We start from the raw sequence: 21080 nt of genomic DNA, 5'->3' as shown, positions 1-21080 counted from the left end.
CGTATGAGGCAAATAAATCCTCCTGATGTTATGGGCCCTGATTTGCCTCCTGATGTTAAAAAGGGATTATCTGGGGAGCTGAAAAGATATTTCCTTTCCACCATTACCAGCATCTCACTTCCAGTTCGATCACATCTCATTCCAACATCTTCTGACCTGGCAAAGGTCTGAAACAGTAGATCAAGTACTATGGTGTGATCACCACATGTGGGTGAAACTCGCCGCCAGCAGTGGTCAATGTACACACAATGCTGTGATGACATCGGCAAAATTGTTTGTACATTGACCGCCACTGGTTCCACCCGCATGCGACAATCACAACAAAGTACCTGGCCCACTGTCTCAGGCCGCCTCCGTTTTGCCAGGTAAGAAGGTGCTGGTGTGAGAGGAGATCAAACCAGAAGTGAGATGGCGGCGAGGGAGGAAATGCCTTTTTAGTTACCTGGATAACCCCTTTAAGGGCACCTCCTCCTTACACTCTAGGTGTTAAGAAAGTGTATTCCTCCTATTTCTGATGGAAAATGGGGGAACCTCCTCCCCCCCATGTGAGGTAAATGATTCCTCCTGTTCTTACTGGCGCCTCATTTACCCCTTGATGTTCCGGACGCCTCCTCCTCCAGACAGCTCCAGATGGTCGGGTGTCTTCTCCTCACACTGGCGGCGCGGTGTTATCTAGATAGGATATATAACAAGCCATGTGTTAACAGAATAAAGATATGATGAACATTGTTAATAATCACAGGTTACATATATATATATATATATATATATATATATATATATATATCCTTTTATCCTGACTGGATAAAATATAGTCAGAATAAAAGTGATCTGAGGTGTGATGGGATTTTGGTTACTCACCTTTACTCCTCCTTGGTGGCGCAGCAGCAGCAGAACAGCGCCCGCAGTCTATAAGGGAAAGAGAAAAACCAGCATGACTTTCCTGAGATCAGACCCATCAGCAGTGATGGGGAATAGACATTACACTGGAGAGAGGGGACTCAGTGCTATCCTAGTGGGTGTGATACAGGCGGCACCATGTCACTTGTATGTCTGTATTATGTACATGAGGCCTTTCGTGGTTATTATATGTGACTGATAATATAATATATAGTGATGACATGAGGATATACAGTGCAGCAATAGAGGTGTGTTATCATGTAAGTGTATCATCCCTTATATTTACCTGGATAAGATGGATCTCCTTCTGCTGCTGCTTCTGCCAAGGAGAAATGACCAAGAAATGGAGGGAAATCAATGGTTAGTGTAAGGAAACCAGAATGGCTGAGCACATTATATAGAAACAATATAAAGAAAATGTATTCTTTTAGCTGGGCCATCAGCTCCTGCAGCTACATGTATTATAGTCAGGTCTAGTTCTATCCTTCCAGCATTTATTACCAGCTCTATTCACTCCTGCAGTAATATAATATTCAACATTACCCACAATAGAAATTAGATCCAGCTCCAAATAGAGCGCCCCCTGTCCTCTCTATACAGGATGGTAAATAACAGTTTCTTGTATTCACAATGTTATCAGTTTTGTTTCATTACCTGGGGATCTCCTCGGTGGTCGCCTCTTCCTCCTCGTCCTGCTCTTCTTCTCTGTGTATAGAATGTAAACCATCTCATATATAAATATATTATTTATAACACATTATTTGGTTTATTGTAAAGAAAGTGTTTGCAAAGGTAATGGATTGAGCTGTACATTGCTGTATGTATTTACCATGATAGTACTATATATGTCGGGAACGGACAGAAAAAAACATGTATTCACAATACTCTAAGCTTTGTTTCATTACCTGGGGATCTCCTCGGTGGTCACTTCGTCCTCTTCTTCCTCTTCTCTGTGTATAGAAAGTAAACCATGTCATAAATAAATATATCATTATATTACAGATTATATAGTTTATTGTAAAGAAAGTGATTGCAAAGGTAATGGGTGGAGCTGTACATTGCTGTATGCATTGACCATAGTGTTACTATATATGTCGGGTACGACCAACTAAAATATGAAGTGTATGCGGACCCTAATGGCTATCTCACAGTGTCAGCAGTTTGGTATGTGAATAAATGCTGTTATGTCTAACTAGAGCGCCCCCTATCCTGTCCTCCCGCAGCTCCTCTCTCTATACTGGATGGTGAAAAAATAAATATGTATTTACAACACTATAAGCTTTGAGCCCTCACCTGGGGATGTCCGCCGCCTCGTCCTCATCCGCGTCTTCGTCAACTTCACTGAATATAGAATATAAACCAGCTCATATTTATACATATATAAAGATCTATTAAGACCGGTGTATGCCCAGGGGCGCACATTGGCAAATCTGCTCCATAGTTTTTGGGGATATGTGACTACACAGAGTTTTGGATGGCGAACTCTGATCTCAATGGACTCATATTGTTATCCCACATAATGTAGATGATTTTATCTCTTCTTCATACTTACATGATGGTCTGCAGGTTAGGGTGCCAGGTGCGTAGTGGAAACCGGCCCTTCCTGTAACAGAGAACATAGGTTTGGTTAGGATGATTGTTACTTTGTCCCATTTGAAACTTTCAGAAAATGCTATTTATTGTGATGTCTCAATAAGAACATGAATTCCACTAATGATATTTATTAACCCCTTGTCGTCACTGCCAGTTGTCTCCCTAACACCGTTGCCCTATTTTTAAAATTTGACATGAATAACTTTTTATGGCAGTAACTTTTTTGCATCTAAGTGATTCTGACATTATGTTCCATGACACATCAAGTGTTATGTTAGTGGCAATTATTTATTTTTTTTGTGAATAAAAGTTCTAAAATTTCTTGAACACATAGGATTTTAGTTGAAATTCTCTACTTGCCTGATAAATTAATTATTATTGATAATTTACAGAATAGTTACCTTGTGTTGGCAAAATTTATTTATTAATCTTTTATTTTGTTTAGAACGTTTAAGAGCTAATATATTTAGTAGCAGTTTTCCATATTTCTATGAAAATTAAAAAAATATTTTGAAACCACCCTTTTTCTAAACCTGCACCCCCTCCTGAGGAAATAAAATTCAAATCAACTTGTGCCAAAATTTATTTAAAATTTTTATTTTTATTTTCTTTATTTTTATTTTCTCATTTTCTATTTTAATAGTTTTTCTTTCTGTAACATAGCAGCCGGTGTTGGCAGAGAACTGCAACTCTATACTCATTCCCTGATTCTGAAGTTTGAGAAATCTGTTAATAGCGTCTCTAGGGCTCAACATGTCTGACACATAGGTCTTCCACACCAAGGAGCACCAAGTGAATTTAGGGGTCCCCCTTTTATTTAGGATATTATATAGGCCTCATATCAATTTACAGAGGACTTGGGGTGCTAACATATTTTTGTGTGAAAAAAAGATTTATTTTTTTTTGGTGCATTCTAGGCCACATTTGATCGTTTTTTATTCTATTCTTTTATGGGGTGAAGCAAGTAAAAAAACAAACAAAAACAAACTATGATAAAAATGATTTATTTGATGTCATTGCTGTTTTTTGGTGTAGTGTTATTACCTGAACATCCATGGCGCATCCATGACCTTCATCTTCCACCTATTACATGACAAAAAAAATTGCATATTATAAAGGAAATATTAGTCAGTCCTCCAAGTGCCGCATATTGTGGGAGATTTTATAGAAACTGGTAAATTAGAAATCCACTGCCCAGATTTATTAAAACAGATGGTCTGACTATAAAAGCGCTCTTAGCACTTGGTATTTGGGTTCGAATATTTGAAAAATTTGCGTAAAATCTTGGTTAAACTATGTTTAACGTACAATATGTGAGTGCACCTATAAAAATATCTTCTTACTTTTCTTATATTAAACCAATGGACATTTTTTAACATATCCAAGGTGATGTTGCTAGTTCTCCCTTCTGTGTACCTGAGAAAGTGTCCTAAAGGCGTGGCTTAACCTCTAAAGTGCCACCGCTCCGATTCCCCCCTGCCTTTCCCCTATCAACTTGACTGATTGTTTTGGCTTGGCCGTCAGTCATGATGATAGAGGAGACTTAGTTGAGACAAAGGGCCATGTTACACGGACCGATCAGCAATGTAACTAAGCGCTGACCTGCTAGATCATCACTCATTTACTGAGCCTATTACGCGCCTCAATAATCGTGCAGCAAGGCCTGTGTATATCTTTGGCAATGTACATGCAGTCTTTGCCTTTAGTGTAAAACAGCAAAGTATATACATACCGTTCCACACTCCCCGGTGCTTCTGCTCGCTGCCCGGTATCTTCCTGGCTGCTGCTGCTGCTGTCAGGAAGATACCGAGGAGCAGGCAGAAGCACCAGGGAGCGTGGAGCAGAGGCTTGTTGGTTTTAGACGAGACCCCCTACAAACATGTCTTTGTGACTGATGTAACTATAATATTACTGTCACATATATTACCATGAGATACTTACACCCAGTTCTCGAACTCCTCCCTGATCTTTTCATCCCTGTTAGGAAGAGAATAGAGAAGATAGTGAAAACCTAACACACATCAGACACATCAGTTTTCTAGGAGAACTTTATCAATAAGAAGACAATTTAGGCATTCTCGCCATGATCGGTGTCTATAGGGGAGGAATTATAGGGTCACACAAGTTTTATCTTTTAATTTTACATTTAAAGAAAATGCTGCAACGTTTTCTAGAAAAAATGCAAGCAAAAGCAATCAAAAATGTTTCTTTCAAATCAGCTGGTGACATGGATTTGTAATTTACTTCTATTAAAAATCTCAAGTCTTCCAGTACTTATCAGCTGCTGTATGTCCAGCATGAAGTGGTGTATTCTTTCCAGTCTGGTGAGCAGGAGAGGTTTTCTATGGGGATTTGCTGCTTCTCTGGCCAGTTCCCGTCCCAGACAGAGGTGGCATCAGAGAGCACTGTGTCAGACAGGAAAGAATACACCACTTCCTGCAGGACATACAGCAGCTGATACCTACTTGAAGAGTTTTTTTTAATAGAAGTAAATTACTAATCCTTTAAAAAAAAAAACTAATAACTTAAAAGAACACTAATTTTTGTAGGCTTGTTGTTACTAGCCTCTCTCCCTGTCAACCATTCTGCCGAGCACGCTGACAGGCAGACAGCGGTGACCAGATATGGGCACCCAGATGACTACCTCCCTGTCTCTGCCTGCTGCGCGCTCTAGTAGTAAAACCTCTTTTTCTCCGATATACAGCTTCTGCTGCAGCCACGGCCGGTACTTGCCCAGGCTGCTCAGGAGCTGTATACAGTGCTCCAGGGTACCATATCAGCCCAATTGTACTGATTGGTTCCCTTTAAGACGAGACCACCCTGCAAACATGTCTTTGTGACTGATATAACTATTATATTATTATATTTTACTATGAGATACTTACTCTGAATCCTCTTCCTCCTCCTCCTCGGGGCCTTCATCGCTCCTGTTAGTGATAGAATAGAGAAGATAGTGAGAACCTAACACACATTACAGACAGCAGTTTTCTGGCAGAACTTTATCAATAAGAAGACAGTTTATATAGAGGCATCCTGGCGCTGATCGGGGTCTATAGGGGAGGAATTATAGGGTCACACAAGTTTTACATTTTTAGTTTTACTTTTAAACAAAATGCTACAAAGTTTACTTAAAAAAAGCAAATAATGTGGAATTAAAGGGGTAGTTCAGCAAACATTTTTTTCTTTCAAATGAACTGGTGCCAGAGATTTGTAATTTACTTCCATTAAAAATCTCAAGTCTTCCAGTACTTATCAGCTGCTGTATGTCCAGCATGAAGTGGTGTATTCATTCCAGTCTGGTGAGCAGGAGAGGTTTTCTATGGGGATTTGCTGCTTCTCTGAACAGTTCCTGTCACAGACAGAGGTGGCATCAGAGAGCAATGTGTCAGACTGGAAAGAATACACCACCTCCTGCAGGGCATACAGCAGCTGATATGTACTGGAGCTTTTTTTTTTTAATAGAAGTAAAATACAAATTTTTGGCACTTTTTTTGCTGAACTATTCCATTAAAAAAAACTCTGAATAGTAAACAAGTCTTTGTGACTGATATAACTATTATATTATTATATTTTACTATGAGATACTTACTCCGAAACCTCCATCTCCTCCTCCTCGGGGTCTTCCTCGCTGCTGTTAGGGATAGAATAGAGAAGATAGTGAAAATCTAACACACATTACAGACATCAGTTTTCTGGCAGAACTTTATCAATAAGAAGAAAGTTTATACAGAGGCATCCTGGCGCTGATCGGTGTCTATAGGGGAGGAATTATAGGGTCACACAAGTTACATTTTCAGTAAAGATTTACTAACCTGGAATCCGATCCTCCATCTGAAGAAAAAAAAATAGAAAAGTGTTAGTTTTCAATATGTCTTTAAACCTCATGATGTAACTTTCACAATGTTTCACAGCAATGGGGTAGGGGACTGGTGTGATATATGTGATGAGATGTTAGACATGAAATCTATGGAGGTGATGTTATAAAGAGGTAAAACTCACCCTCGCCGTCATCCTGTGCAGCCTGAAATAGGAAATATAGAGAGTAAGCAGAAGACATTGGTATATTGCCGAGCATGAAACGTCTGTGTACATCTGAGCTATTTGCTTGTTGTTTGCTATGGCCATGGAAATAATTGATATCTCAATTATATCCTGCCGTTCTACATTGACTTCAATGCTGTTTTCAATGCAACAATGGCCGTTGTTCGTACAATGTGTGAACATGGCCTAAAAGTCTAAAATAATAAAGCATATTATTTTCCTTACACATTCATCAGCCGTCGGCCGTGCATTGTTATTACACGTAGCAATGTGCAGTCGCCGGACAATGTTTTTAGGTTAGGACCAAAAGAAACAATCAGTCCATGATTATTGTCATCAGCTGATTGCAGCTGCCCCTCCACGCCGCAGGGCTCTCCTCTGCCAGTCTCCCTGACCTCCCAGTACCTGTCCCCAGGCCGCCCGCCACCCTTCTTGAGCCCCGTCCGGCGTTGGTCTGGCATAGCATACACCGGCTGCGACTGCTGCTTCTCCCCTACAGGGTTCACCTCCACAGACCTTCCCAACCTCCTGGGACCTGTCACCAGGCACCTGCCGTCCTCCTCCAATGCCCGCTGCGGTTCCAAATTCAAGTAGCACCACCAAGTAGCCAGCGCTACTGCCTCTCTCTCTTTGCTGTGGCTGCGGGGAACACCTGTTTAGAGTGGGGATTACCCTGAGGGGAATCCCGCTCTAAACGGGTGTTCCCTGCAACAGAGGCAGAGAGAGAGGCAATAGCTATCTCTGTTTAATTTTGGTGTCGCTACTTGATTTTGGCACTGCAGCAGGCATTGGAGGAGGATGGCAGGGGCTTGGTGAGAGGTCCAAGGAGGTCAGGAAGGCCAGTGGAGGTGAGCCCTGTCAGGGAGAAGCTTCGGCCAGTATATGCTCCACCAGGCGGCTGCCGGACCAGAGAGCGGGGATGGGGCTCAAGGAGGGTGGTGGGCGGCCTGGGTATCAGGACGTCGGGGAGACTGGTGGAGAAGAGCCTTGTGGCGGCAAGAGGCAGCTGTAGCAGCTTGGGGAATGTCGCCAGTGTCCGAACCAGCTAGCAGGGGTCGGTGGGGACTCCAGCAGTGTAGGCGGCAGCCTGGGGACAGGTCCAGGGGCTGGAGGAGCTGTTCCCCGCAGCAGGAAGAAGCATAGGCAGCGTGCAAAGTTCAAATAGCCGCCCGCTCTTGCATCTCTCTATGCCTCCGCTGCGGGGAACAATGATTTAGACTATTTCTCCTTTTAATAAAGAAAATGATCAGGCGATGACAATGTTGATCGCTGATGATCTTGTCTTTTGATTCTGATCTAAAATCATTGGCTGCGACTACGCACCGCTATATGTCCAAAAAACCATGCCTCCTCCCAAACTCGCTGCCCTTCCTAACCGCCCATCAGACGAGCGGGGGGATATGGCAGGCATACGCCTGGGAGAAGAAGCAAATCTGCGCCTTCTCCCTGGCATACGCCCCAGCCACAGCCTTGATAAAGTTCTCCCTCTGTGTTGATACCTTTTAAACCACAAGAGATATTGCAGATATGGTTGTACCAATCGATTTCTGAGACAATTGTAGTAATCTTTAATGTACTACATGACCATTTGGATTGTGGCTTCCAAGATGGCAGCCATGTTCCAGACATGCAGTAATACCTCGGTTCCCTAACCATATCTTTGGTATGTTTGCCTTGGTTTGCCTTTTTTTATATGCTACGTGACCACCTTTGCACTGGAAAAATTTGCCCTTGATCCAATATGGCGGCCATTAAAATGGAGGCATATCAATAAAAAGTAGAAACTCCCAAAACCTGCGCCACAGATGAATATAATGAAGGTAGATCAGTGATCAGTGATTTCAGATAATTGTATTAAAATCCCCATCCATTACACATTGGGGGTAATATACCATCATATTTGTGTCACGTTGTTAGATATAAAACTCTCATATATGCTGCATAATCTATTTCTGGTCTAATTGGTGTATTTACTCATCACTTTTGTGGGGGGTGGGGGCGTTGTAGGTGAAAAGTGCGGACAATGATCCAACAAATCAGTGTAAGCTTTTATCCAGTTGTCAGCACAAGATGTAAGGAGTTATGTGGCTTATCCAGAATTAGAAAAATGCTGCTGATTTGTTTTAAGAACAGCGCCATGCGTATCCTCAGGCTTTATGTGGTATTACAACTCAGTTTTATTCACATCACTAGTAAATGTGCCGCAGTACCACAGAAAAACTGAGGACAATAGTGGCACTGTTTATGGATGGGGGCAGCTATGACCCAGATTTATCAAACTGTGGAAGGTTATGTTCACACACAGTTAAAACAACAGTGGTTGTTTAACACGGCCATTGTTGAGTCTTGTCATTAAAAATACATTGTGTGAACATAGCCTAAAACTGAAACTGGGGTCAGCTGCCCACAGCAACCAATCATAGCTCAGCTTTCCAGAGAATCTGTCCATACCAGGTACAGAGCTGCAGACACAGGCAGAGAGGTAATAGAGAACGAATACAAGGGAAGCCTGTGTGTTTGCTGATGACCATGTGCACAGTTATAAAATTGTATTTTATATGTGCTCTGTCATTTATTTCCCTAATCTTCACATATATACAGACAAATAGGCCGACCTGACTTTATAGTATACCAGGAGAAAACATTGTATTATTGGTAATATATAACTTTTTTTAAATATAGATAAAAAACTAATCAAGAACAGTGTGTGCTCACCTCCACAGCAAAACCAAACCACAAAAACTATATACACACCACAGTACCATCATGCATCACTCAGTCAGGTGCGATAATACACATAGAGGCAACATAGTAGCTGCAAACAATGTATGATAGCAAATGCAAGATCAACTAATAAACAAGCGGGTGTGAACACAATGGGATGCACCCAGTATAGATAGGTACAGCAGCTATTAACCCTGTTACGCCCTGAGCATGGTGCACCAATCTACCCCTCCTCACTCAGGGAATCATCAGAGTAGACGCCCTTATAATGGCAGCTCCTGCCCTGTGCTATCCCTACTCCCAGACCCTACGCTTACCCTTATGCTGCTCCCTACACAGCGTTTCATCTACAAAGCACTCGTCAGGGGAGGATGATAGATCCCAGGTATAGCACTGCATCGGAGTCCAGTACAGTGTGCGTCCGGACTCAGTAAACGTGGCACATCACAGCAGTGGCCGGAGTGCCTGGAGGACGCTAATAGCCTGATCTGTTGCTGTGTGACACGACTACATCAGGCTATTAGCGTCCTCCAGGCACTCCGGCCACTACTGTGATGTGCCACGTTTATTGAAGCCAGACGCACACTGTACTGAACCCCGATGCAGTGCTATACCCGGGATCATCATCCTCCCCTGACGAGTCCTTTGTACATGAAATGCTGCGTAGGGAGCAGCATAAGGGTAAGTGTAGGGTCTGGGAGTAGGGACAGCACAGGGCAGGAGCCGCCATTATGAAGGCGTCTACTCCGATGGTTCCCTCAGTGAGGAAGAGTAGATTGGTGCACCATGCTCAGGGCTTAACAGGGTTAATAGCTCCTGTACCTATCCACACTGGCGAGCATCCCATCCCATTCACACCTGCTTGTTTATTGGTTGATGTTGTATTTGCTTTCATACATTGTTTGCAGCTACTATGTTGCTACTATGTGTATTATTGACAGTGTACAATTACATTACATTGTATGGAATCACTGCTGTTGTGTATACACTACGGCCGTGGTCTGCGTCTACAAAAAATAATTGACGGGTCTATTTTGTGTGGCTGCTATTCAGTGAACAGCGGCTGCACAAGATAGCCTGTTGGCACAATGTAAAGGACTATGGGCACACCCAAATGTGCCGGCATTCGAATTAAAATGAAGAGATGTTCACCTGCCCGATACTACAGTATCAGCCTTGTGAACATCTGAGACATGGGTTGTTTGAAACATCAAACACCGGCTGTATCAAATAACGGCTGATGTTCATGCCATGTGTGAACATGGTGTAAGGATGGATTTCCAAAAAGTATCCAAAAAAAGAAAATTACTGCATGATGTTATGAGAGATTAAAAGAATTAAATTTGTTTATTCTGGAGAAGAGACGTTTAAGGGGAGATATGATTAACTTATTTAAATATATAGATGGCCCCTACAAGAAATATGGGGAAAAGATGTTCCAGGTAAAACCCCCTCAAAGGACAAGAGGGCATTGCCTCCGCCTGGAGAAAAAAAGGTTCATTCTCCGGAGGCGACAAGCCTTCTTTACCATGAGAACTGTGAATCTGTGGAACAGTCTACCACAGGATCTGGTCACAGCAAAAACAGTAGAGGGCTTCAAAACAGGGCTAGACAAGTTCTTAGAGCAAAATAATATAAATGCATATGTTTAGAACCTCACTCATAACCAGACTCCGGCCCAGCAGGGAGAGCACTGCAGCCTTTAACACAGAAGATCCCCCCGCAGCAGCCGGGCTCTGAGGAAGAAGATCAGTGGAAGAAGCAGGAGAGACACACAGAGGCCACCAGAGAGCAGTTACGGACCCTGCGCTGCTCCCTGCCCCTCCTCCAACACAGCTGTCTGTAAAACTACCTCTCCCAGCCCTTTTGCTAAAACTACCCCCAGCCCTACTACTGCCACCCCCCCAGCCTTACAGCTACTACAACCCCCAGCCCCCCACACAACTACCACCCACAGCCCCCCCACACACTACAGCCCCCCACAACTACTATCCCCAGCCCCCCAAACAACTACAGCTCCCCACACAACTACCAACCCCAGCCCCCAAAACACCTACAGCCCAACACACACCTACCACCCCCATCCCCCAACACAACTACCACCCCAGCCCCCAACACAACTACCACCCCCAGCTCCCCACACACACAACTACCACCCCCAGCCCCCCAAACAACTACAGCTCCCCACACAACTACCAACCCCAGCCCCCAAAACACCTACAGCCCAACACACACCTACCACCCCCATCCTCCAACACAACTACCACCCCAGCCCCCAACACAACTACCACTCCCAGCTCCCCTCACAACTACCACCTCCAGCCCCCCAAACGACTACAGCTCCCCACACAACTACCAACCCCAGCCCCCAAAACACCTACAGCCCAACACACACCTACCACCCCCATCCCCCAACACAACTACCACCCCAGCCCCCAACAGAACTACCACCCCCAACACAACTACCACCCCAGCCCCCAACACAACTACCACCCCCACACAACTACCACCTCCAGCCCCCAAAACAACTACAGCTCCCCACACAACTACCACCCCCAGCCCCCCTGTGTAGCAGAAAAACAAACAAAAAAGGATACTCACCTCCCACATGGCTCTTCAGCAGCGTATTTCTACTCCTGAGGCTCTGGTCTCTGTCTATTTGCACACACAGGGAGCTTCCTGAGCAGCCAGCCTCACACACAGCTCAGCTCCCTTCCCCAGAACCTCCTATCTCCAGCCCCGCGGCGCCTGAACTCTCTTCTCTCCTGCGTGTCCCTGACATGTGACGTCAGCAGCTTGGAGAAGATAAGCAGTAGAGAAGAGCGTGCAGCCACCGCAGGACTGGAGGTATCAGCTTCAGGGGAAGGTAGCTGTGTGTGAGGCTGGCTTTGAAAGGCACAGGGCGTCCCTGAAGCCATCTGACACTGTTAGCGGCCACTGACAGATCTGCTGACAGTGTCAGATGGATTCAGTTGCAGTCCAGGAGCAAGCGCACAGGTCGCACACCCCAAAGGCCAGCCCTACCCTCAGCCCTACTGCTGCCACTACCCCAGCCCTACTGCTATTACTACCCCGAGCCCTACAGCTACTTCTCCCCCCAGCCTTACTGCTGCTACTACTACCCCAAGCCCTACATCTAGTACTAACCCAAGCCCTATAGCTACTACTACCCCACCCTTACTGCTACTACTACCCGAAGCCCTACTGCTACTACTAACCCCAGCCCTACTGCTACTATTACCTCTAGCCCTACTGCTATTACTACTTTTAGCCCTACTGCTACTACTACATCCAGCCCTACTGCTACTATCCCCAGCCTTACAGCTACTACTTCCCTAAGTCCTACTGCTGTTATTACTTTCAGCCCTACAGCTACTACTACCCCTAGCTCCCCAAAATAGTAAGAAGTACAGGTTCTTCATATATAGAAAAGAAGATGTGCTGGGAACTCACCGTAAAAAGATGTGCATGGCACTCACCATAAAACCGTAAAAGGTGCTCACTACTATCTACATCCTCCTACCCTGCACCCTACAGCTACTTTACTTTTATTTAATCCATGTTAAAAATCCATTACAAGGGATAATCACGGCAGGAATGCTAGCACCAGGCGTCTGGAGAAGCATACTGACGTACTCGAAACAGCTGTCACGCTGCCACATGGTGCTGATGTTCCTGCCGTCTTTATCCCGTGAAATGGATTTTTAACATGGATTAAATAAAAGTCAAGTTTTACATTGAGTGCCCTGCACATCTTCTTTTTTCTATATATAAAGTAAGGGTGGAGAGAACACTCTGCTGGTACTTTTATGAACTCAATTTTGCACATATTGGACTGATCTCTATAGGCGATAGTGCCAATCATTGTCTCTATCACATTGGACACCCAGCCCTACAGCTACTACTGCCCTCAGCCCTACAGCTACTACTACCCCCAGCTCTATAGCTACTACTACCCCACTCCTTCAGCTACCACTACCCCCAGCCCTACTGCTGCCACTACCCCCAACCCTAAAGCTACCACTATCCCCAGCCATACAGCTACTAATTCCCCTAGCCCTACTGCTGCTATTACTGCAAGTCCAACTGCTACTACTACCCCCAGCCCTACAGCTACCAGTACTGCCAGCCCTACAGCTACTACTACCCCCAGCCCTACAGCTACCACTTCTGCCAGCCCTACAGCTACTACTACCCCCAGCCCTACAGCTACTACTACCCCCAGCCCTACAGCTACTACTACCCCCAGCCCTACAGCTACTACTACCCCCAGCCCTACAGCTACTACTTCCCCCAGCACTACAGCTGCTACTGCTACCCCCAGCCCTACAGATACTACTACCCCCAGCCCTACAGCTACTACTACTACCCCCAGCCCTACAGCTACTACTACCCCCAGCCCTATAGCTACCACTTGTGCCAGCCCTACAGCTACTACTACCCCCAGCCCTACAGCTACTACTACCCCCAGCCCTACAGCTACTACTACCCCCAGCCCTACAGCTACTACTACCCCCAGCCCTACAGCTACTACTACCTCCAGGCCTACTGCTACTACTATCTCCAGCCCTACAGCTACTACTACCCCCAGCCCTACAGCTACTACTACCCCCAGCCCTACTTCTGCTATTACTCCCAGCCTTACTGCTACTACCCCAAGCCCTACTGCTCCTACTACCTGCAGTTCTACAGCTTCTACTACCCCCAGCCCTAGTGCTACTATTATTCCTGGTGGATGGAACCAGTTGAGAGTAAATGATAGAGTAGTAATATGGCATTGGAGAGGAATTGGACAGGGCAGGGGTCACACTTATTAGGGCATTTGTACCCCAACGGGTCTCTGAGCGAGCAGGGGTAGTTTGGTGCACCTGACATAGGGCCTATTAGAGACAAAGGTGCTCACTACATCCTCCTACCCTGCACATTTGGGATGAGCAGACTACCATTGATCTACAAGCAGTATACATTTGGTAAGATCGTTCTATACTTTAGCATATACATGATACCTTTAACCCCTTAACGACAAAGGGCGTATAGGTACGCCCTATTGCCGGTAAGGGCGTTCAGAGCGGGGCCGCGCGGCGACCCCGCTCTGAACCGCGGCGGTCCCGGGTGCCCCGAGTAGCCCTGGACCGTAGTTATTAGCGGGCACGGTCCGATCGCCGTGCCCGCTAATACAGTAATCAGATGCAGCTGTCAAACATGACAGCTGCATCCGATTACCGGATCCAGCATCTCCCTGGTGTCTAGTGGCGGAGATGGCTCCTCCGGGATGTTATCCCGGAGGAGCGATCTCCGTTTCTGAAGCCGGCCGGGGACCGCTCCAAGATGGCGCCGTCCCCGGCTCGGCACTCGTTTGTTTCCGGCTGCAGCAGCCGAAAGCAAACGAGTGCCGATCTCATGGATCTCTGCAGCATATCTATGCTGCAGAGATCTCAATGAGAGATCAGAGTGTATATACTAGAAGTCCCCTAGGGGGGCTTCTAGTATATGTGTAAAAAAAATAAGAAAAGTGTTGTTGTGAATAAAAAGCCCCCTCCCCTAATAAAAGTCTGAATCACCCCCCTTTTCCCAGGTTATAAATAAAAGTAAATAAATAAATAAACAAACATGTTTGCTATCGCCGCGTGCGTAATCGCCCGAACTATTAGTTAATCACATTCCTGATCTCTAACGGTAAACGGCGTAAGCGTAAAAAAATCCCAAAGTGCAAAATTGCGCATTTTTGGTCGCATCAAATCCAGAAAAATTGTAATAAAAAGCGATCAAAAAGTCGTATATGCGCAATCAAGGTACCGATAGAAAGAACACATCATGGCGCAAAGAATGACACCTGACACAGCCCCATAGACCAAAGGATAAAAGCACTATAAGCCTGGGAATGGAGCGGTTTTAAGTGACGTATATTTGTTGACAATGGTTTGAATTTTTTACAGGCCATCCGATACAATATAAGTGATACATGTTACATATCGTTTTAATCGTAACGACTTGAGGAACGTGCATAACAAGTCAGTTTTACCCCAGGGCGAATGGCGTAAAAACACATTTCCCCCAAATAAACAAAATGCGTTTTTTTTTTCAATTTCACCACACTTTATGCAAAAATTCAGCCTGTCATTGCAAAGTACAATTAGTGACGCAAAAAATAAGGGCTCATTTGGGTCTCTAGGTGGAAAAATGCAATTGCTATGGCCTTTTATGCACAAGGAGGAAAAAACTAAAACGCAAAAATCAAAATTGGCTCTGTCCTTAAGGGGTTATGGGTGGGTTCACACGCACCAGATCACAGCAGATTTCACGGTACTGTCATTTTGTATGTCATTCTCCTGCCAGTATGTTCCGCCCCCCTTAACCCACCGCTACCCAGTGAATACTTTACCTGTCCGCAGTCCGGCCTGCTTCTGTGGCTCATGGCTCCCTGACGTATCGCTTAGCCAATAAGTGGCTGCGGCGGGACAGAGCACTGATTGGCTGAGCGGGATGTCAGGGAGCCGGAAGCCACAGAAACAAGCCAAATTGCAAACGGGTAAAGTATTCACTGAGTAGCGGTGGGTTAGGGTGGTACGGGTTTAGGGGGATTTCAGTACCGTGATCCTGTGCGTGTGAACCCACCCAAACCATGTTTTACAGTCTGTGTCCCTCCTTGTGGTTATAACAGGATTTATGGTGACTGTAATGTTGTGTCCACACTGCACATGTGTCAGTCTAGTCTTACAGTATAGCAGCTATCTGACAGTAAATGTATGTTACACCCAACAACAAATCAGGAGTACAGTCTACTTTATAAATATACATAACATTATTTTTATTTTTGTAAAGGAGAACCCAGTAATCATGCAAAAAATAACATTTATTCTTACATCTGTAGGATGTGCTATTACTTTGCCCTTTTTTTTTTTTTTTTTTAAATCAGATCTTTTTTATTGAAAAAACTGTTTTACAAACACAACAAGTGTTTCATTTTCACCCTCTATCCCTCCCACCCCCCTCCCATACTCTTCCCACCCCCTCCCTCTCCAGGGCCGGCCTTAGGGGTGTGCGAGCAGTGCTGCCGCACAGGGCGCTGTGCACTCCCGGCAGGAAGGGGGCGCCACCTGCATCCCCCTGAGGCCATATATCCGTCCCCTGCCTCAGCACAGCAGCCGAGGAAGCTCTTCTCCCCGGACATGTGACTGCAGCCTGGCCCCCATCCCCCGCCCCCCCACAGCGTCTCCCAGCTCACAGAGGCCCATAACCCCGCTCCCTCCCCCGACGGAGACATCAGCAGTGTGATCCTCCGCTCTACCTGCTTCTCCTCATGGGCAGAGACATCCTCCACTACTACTGCAGTGTGACTGTGAGTATATATATCTATCTCTGTCTGTGTGTGTTAGTGGAGTTTGTGTGTGCTCTGTGTGTTAGTGCTCTGTGTGGTAGGACAACAACTCCCAGCATACTCCTATGTGGCTCTGTGTGGTAGGACAACAACTCCCAGTATACTCCTATGTGGCTCTGTGTGGTAGGACAATAACTCCCAGCATACTCCTATGTGGCTCTGTGTGGTAGGACAATAACTCCCAGCATACTCCTATGTGGCTCTGTGTGGTGGGACAACAACTCCCAGCATACTCCTATGTGGCTCTGTGTGGTGGGACAACAACTCCCAGCATACTCCTGTGTGGCAGGACAACAACTCCCAGCATACTCCTTTGTGGCTCTGTGTGGTAGGACAACAACTCCCAGCATGCCCCTGTGTGGTAGGACAACAACTCCCAGCATACTCCTATGTGGCTCTGTGTGGTGGGACAACAACTCCCAGCATACTCCTGTGTGGCAGGACAACAACTCCCAGCATACTCCTATGTGGCTCTGTGTGGTAGGACAACAACTCCCAGCATACTCCTATGTGGCTCTGTGTGGTGGGACAACAACTCCCAGCATACTCCTGTGTGGCTCTGTGTGGTAGGACAACAACTCCCAGCATACTCCTGTGTGGTAGGACATCTCCCAGCATGCCCCTGTGTGGTAGGACAACAACTCCCAGCATGCTCCTGTGTGGCTCTGTGTCGTAGGACAACAACTCCCAGCATGCTCCTGTGTGGCTCTGTGTCGTAGGACAACAACTCCCAGCATGCTCCTTTGTGGCTCTGTGTGGTAGGACAACAACTCCCAGCATGCTCCTGTGTGGCTGTGTGGTAGGACAACAACTCCAGCATGATCCTGTGTGGCTCTGTGTGGTAGGACAACAACTCCCAGCATGATCCTGTGTGGCTCTGTGTGGTAGGACAACAACTCCCAGCATGCTCCTGTGTGGCTGTGTGGTAGGACAACAACTCCCAGCATGATCCTGTGTGGCTCTGTGTGGTAGGACAACAACTCCCAGCATGATCCTGTGTGGCTCTGTGTGGTAGGACAACAACTCCCAGCATGATCCCGTGTGGCTCTGTGTGGTAGGACAACAACTCCCAGCATGCTCCTGTTTGACTGTGTGGTAGGACAACAACTCCCAGCATGCTCCAGTGCGGCTCTGGTGGGACAACAACAACTCCCAGTGGTGGGTATGTGTAGTGTGTATCTGTATATGTGACTGTATGTGTGTCTGTGTTTGCAGGATATATATACTGTGCGTCTGTGTAAGCAGTATATACACTGTGGGAGAGATCATCAAACATGGTGTAAAGTGAAACTGGCTCAGTTGCCCCTAGCAACCAAAGAGTCTGTGAGGAATGAAAGGTGGAATCTGATTGGTTGCTAGGGGCAACTGGGCCAGTTTCACTTTACACCATGTTTGATGAACCTCCCCCTTGTGTCTGTATGTGTATATGTGACTGTATCTGTCTGTGTAAGCAGTATATACAGTGTGTGTCTCCAAGAGATAGGCTTGGGATGGGCTACAATCAGCCGGGGGGGGGGGGGGGGGGGGGCGCCGAAAGAATATTCTGCACAGGGCGCCATCTACCCTAAGGCCGGCCCTGTCCCTCTCCCTCCCAACATCCCAAACAATGGGACAAACACAGGAAACTTTGCCCTTTTTTTAATGTAATTATTTTTAACCCCCCCCCCCCCTTGCAGCCTCCATACACCTGCATCGATTTATTTAAAAACGTATCTACTTCCTGTTTCGGCGACATCTTCATTTCCTCACCACTCACAGCGCTGTGTCTGTCGGCCGCTATGGAGGATGGCCGAGCTGATGTGTCTATCTGCCGTTATGGAGGATGGCCGGGCTGCTGTCTCTGTCGGCCGCTATGGAGGATGGCAGGCTGCTGTCTCTGTCGGCCGCTATGGAGGATGGCCGGGCTGCTGTGTCTGTGGGCCGCTATGGAGGATGGCCGGGCTGCTGTCTCTGTCGGTCGCTATGGAGGATGGCCGGCTGCTGTCTCTGTGGGCCGCTATGGAGGATGGCCAGGCTGCTGTGTGTTTCGGCCGCTATGGAGGATGGCCGGGCTGCTCTGTCTGTTGGCTATATGGAGAATGGCCGGGCTGCTTCTGATCTGTCATCCACAATGGAAGATGGCCGGGCTGCTCTGTCTGTCAGCCACTATGGAGAACTGGCCGGGCTGCTGTGTCTGTCATCCACGATGGAAGATGGCCGGGCTGCTCTGTCAGTCATCCACGATGGAAGATGGCCGGGCTGCTCTGTCTGCCGGCCGCTATGGAGGATGGCCGGCTGCTGTTGTCTGTCGGCCACTGTGCTGCATGACATTGTGCCGGCTCTACAGGCAGACGGGGAAGCCTATAGTGGAATCCTCCCCACATACAGCATGGAGGAGATGCTTTGGTTGGGGAGAATTCACCTACAGGCTTCCCCATCTGCCCGTATAGCCAGGACAATGTATTGCAATCCCCCCCCCCCCCCCCCCCTCCCCCCCCCCCCCCCCCCTGCGCCTTGCGTACGTGTTTCAGCAGCTCCTTAATGTGTGGTGTGTGGTGCGTGGGATTCACTGTGCAAGAGAAGTGGCGGCTCCGGTCATCCTCAGGGCCCCAGCATCTCTGTGGCGCTGTAAGACGGGGGATTCCACTCAGGCCTCCTCGTCTGCCTGTAGAGCCCATAGAGGGACAATGTGCAGCAGCACCCCCCCTTGCTTACCAGCATCTCAGCGTCACCCCCTATGTCACTTTCCATCTACTGTGGCCCCCAGCTGTTGAACAGCTACAACTACCATTACGTCCTGGTGACATTACATGATGGGAGTTGTAGTTAGGTAACTTGGAAATCTCCAGGTTGCAGAACTACAATTCCCATCTTGTACTGTCACCACAACATGAGAATGGGGCTTGTAGTTATGCCAACATGAGAGCTCCAAGTTGAAGAACTACAACTTACCATGATCATGTTGTGGGGACTTATACTTTATGGGAGTTGTAGTTTTTACAGCTTGGAGCTCTCCGTTTGCATAATTAAAACTCCCATCTTGTACCATATATATCGTTATTATTATTATTTTATTTATTTAACATGACAGATCACACAGTAGATCCTGATCCGGTGATAGCATCTGTCACATATTACCTGACATCTGGATAAAGTCTTAGGCCAGGCCCATGTATGTGTGCTATGTGATTTCCCTCTCTACCTATAGGAGTATATTCCTTCCTATGTCCGCCGAGGTGCTGGAGATCACATAACACACACAGTGCATGAGCCCGGCCCATAGACCACAGCCACCACCCAGCAGTTATCATGGCCAACTAAGCCCCGCCCCCTGCATGGAACATGGCAAAATGGCAGTTGGAAATGGCTGAACATGGGGAATAAGTAACAGGGTGTGAAGGTACTTATAGCTCCCCATTCTACACATCTCCTCCCATCACCACTGTCTCCTATGAGGGGGGGGGGCACCTATGTGTCATGTGATCAGGGAGGAGTATCTACAGGTACAGATACTCCTGGACAGGACATCCCTACTATGTACACAACCCCATCTCTATACAACCCTATCTGCTATACCCTGCTATACTGGATGGGGAATTCTCACTCACATGTTCCTCGAAGACAACTGGAACGTCCTTTTCCTCTACGGACTGCTCCACGTCCATCTTCGGCTCCTCTTCCATTTCTCCAAATTGCCTCCTGTCGCCAATCTCTTGCAGAAATCGCCTGTGTGTGTGAAAAGTTAAGATTACATGGAGAAAACTGATGAAAAATAGAAAATAACAAAAAATACCAGGAGCCAATGGACTGTGCGTACTTACGCTCCAACTCTAATCAAGCTCTGACGGGTCAGTAGCTGTTCTATTATGATGTCATATTTCTTTTGTTTTGTTTTTTTAAATAAACTTTATTTAAACATCTTAATACAACACTTATACTAACCATATAATGCAATATCACTGATATAAACATTACATACATAATGAATAATTAGCCATTGGCGGGAATTTCTATTTTTGTTTGGATAAATAAGATCTTGGTCTATGCGCTCGGCTGCAGTATTTTAATATGGTTTATACTGATACTTGATAATGTTGCTCAACAAACAAAAAAAACAATTTAGCAAAAGGTTTCAGCCCCTTCCTAAAGAATATTTTTCCCTTTATAATTACTATTTTATTAATAGTTTTTATATAAGGGTCATAAGTGATTATATTACATATCTGCCATACTTTCCAGCCTGCTCTGCCTGTGTAGGGTTCAGGTCCCTTTTGGGGTTTAGTGTTTACGTTCATCTTCACTATTGTGCACAGTTTGCCATAGGCGGGCCATTATAACAAATATGTGTATTGAGAAGTTCAGTCCCCTACACTCCTCAATACACCTTGTTACAGGGGACATACTTAGTTGTAAGGGTCATTCATAACTGGTTATAGGGGGATTCTATCTGACTACAGGGGCACAC

General features: G+C 46.2%; 1 protein-coding gene across 1 annotated transcript; it reads right to left on the bottom strand.

Moving 5' to 3' along the window:
- Positions 1-446: 446 nt before the first annotated feature.
- Positions 447-20298, bottom strand: LOC138770549 (uncharacterized). The gene is made up of 10 exons (XM_069949652.1): positions 20224-20298; positions 6493-6514; positions 6306-6324; positions 2453-2503; positions 2194-2241; positions 1806-1850; positions 1555-1605; positions 1187-1219; positions 862-909; positions 447-672 (listed from the first exon to the last, which is right to left on the bottom strand). Exons 1-9 carry the CDS (start codon positions 20296-20298, stop codon positions 864-866), a joined length of 390 nt encoding a protein of 129 aa, XP_069805753.1. The 3' UTR covers positions 447-672; positions 862-863.
- Positions 20299-21080: the final 782 nt, after the last annotated feature.

This window comes from Dendropsophus ebraccatus, chromosome 13, assembly GCF_027789765.1.
Source record: "Dendropsophus ebraccatus isolate aDenEbr1 chromosome 13, aDenEbr1.pat, whole genome shotgun sequence".
NCBI lineage: Eukaryota > Metazoa > Chordata > Amphibia > Anura > Hylidae > Dendropsophus > Dendropsophus ebraccatus.
The sequence above is the reverse complement of the archived record's forward strand: the minus strand, read 5'-3'. Positions and strand labels throughout refer to the sequence as shown.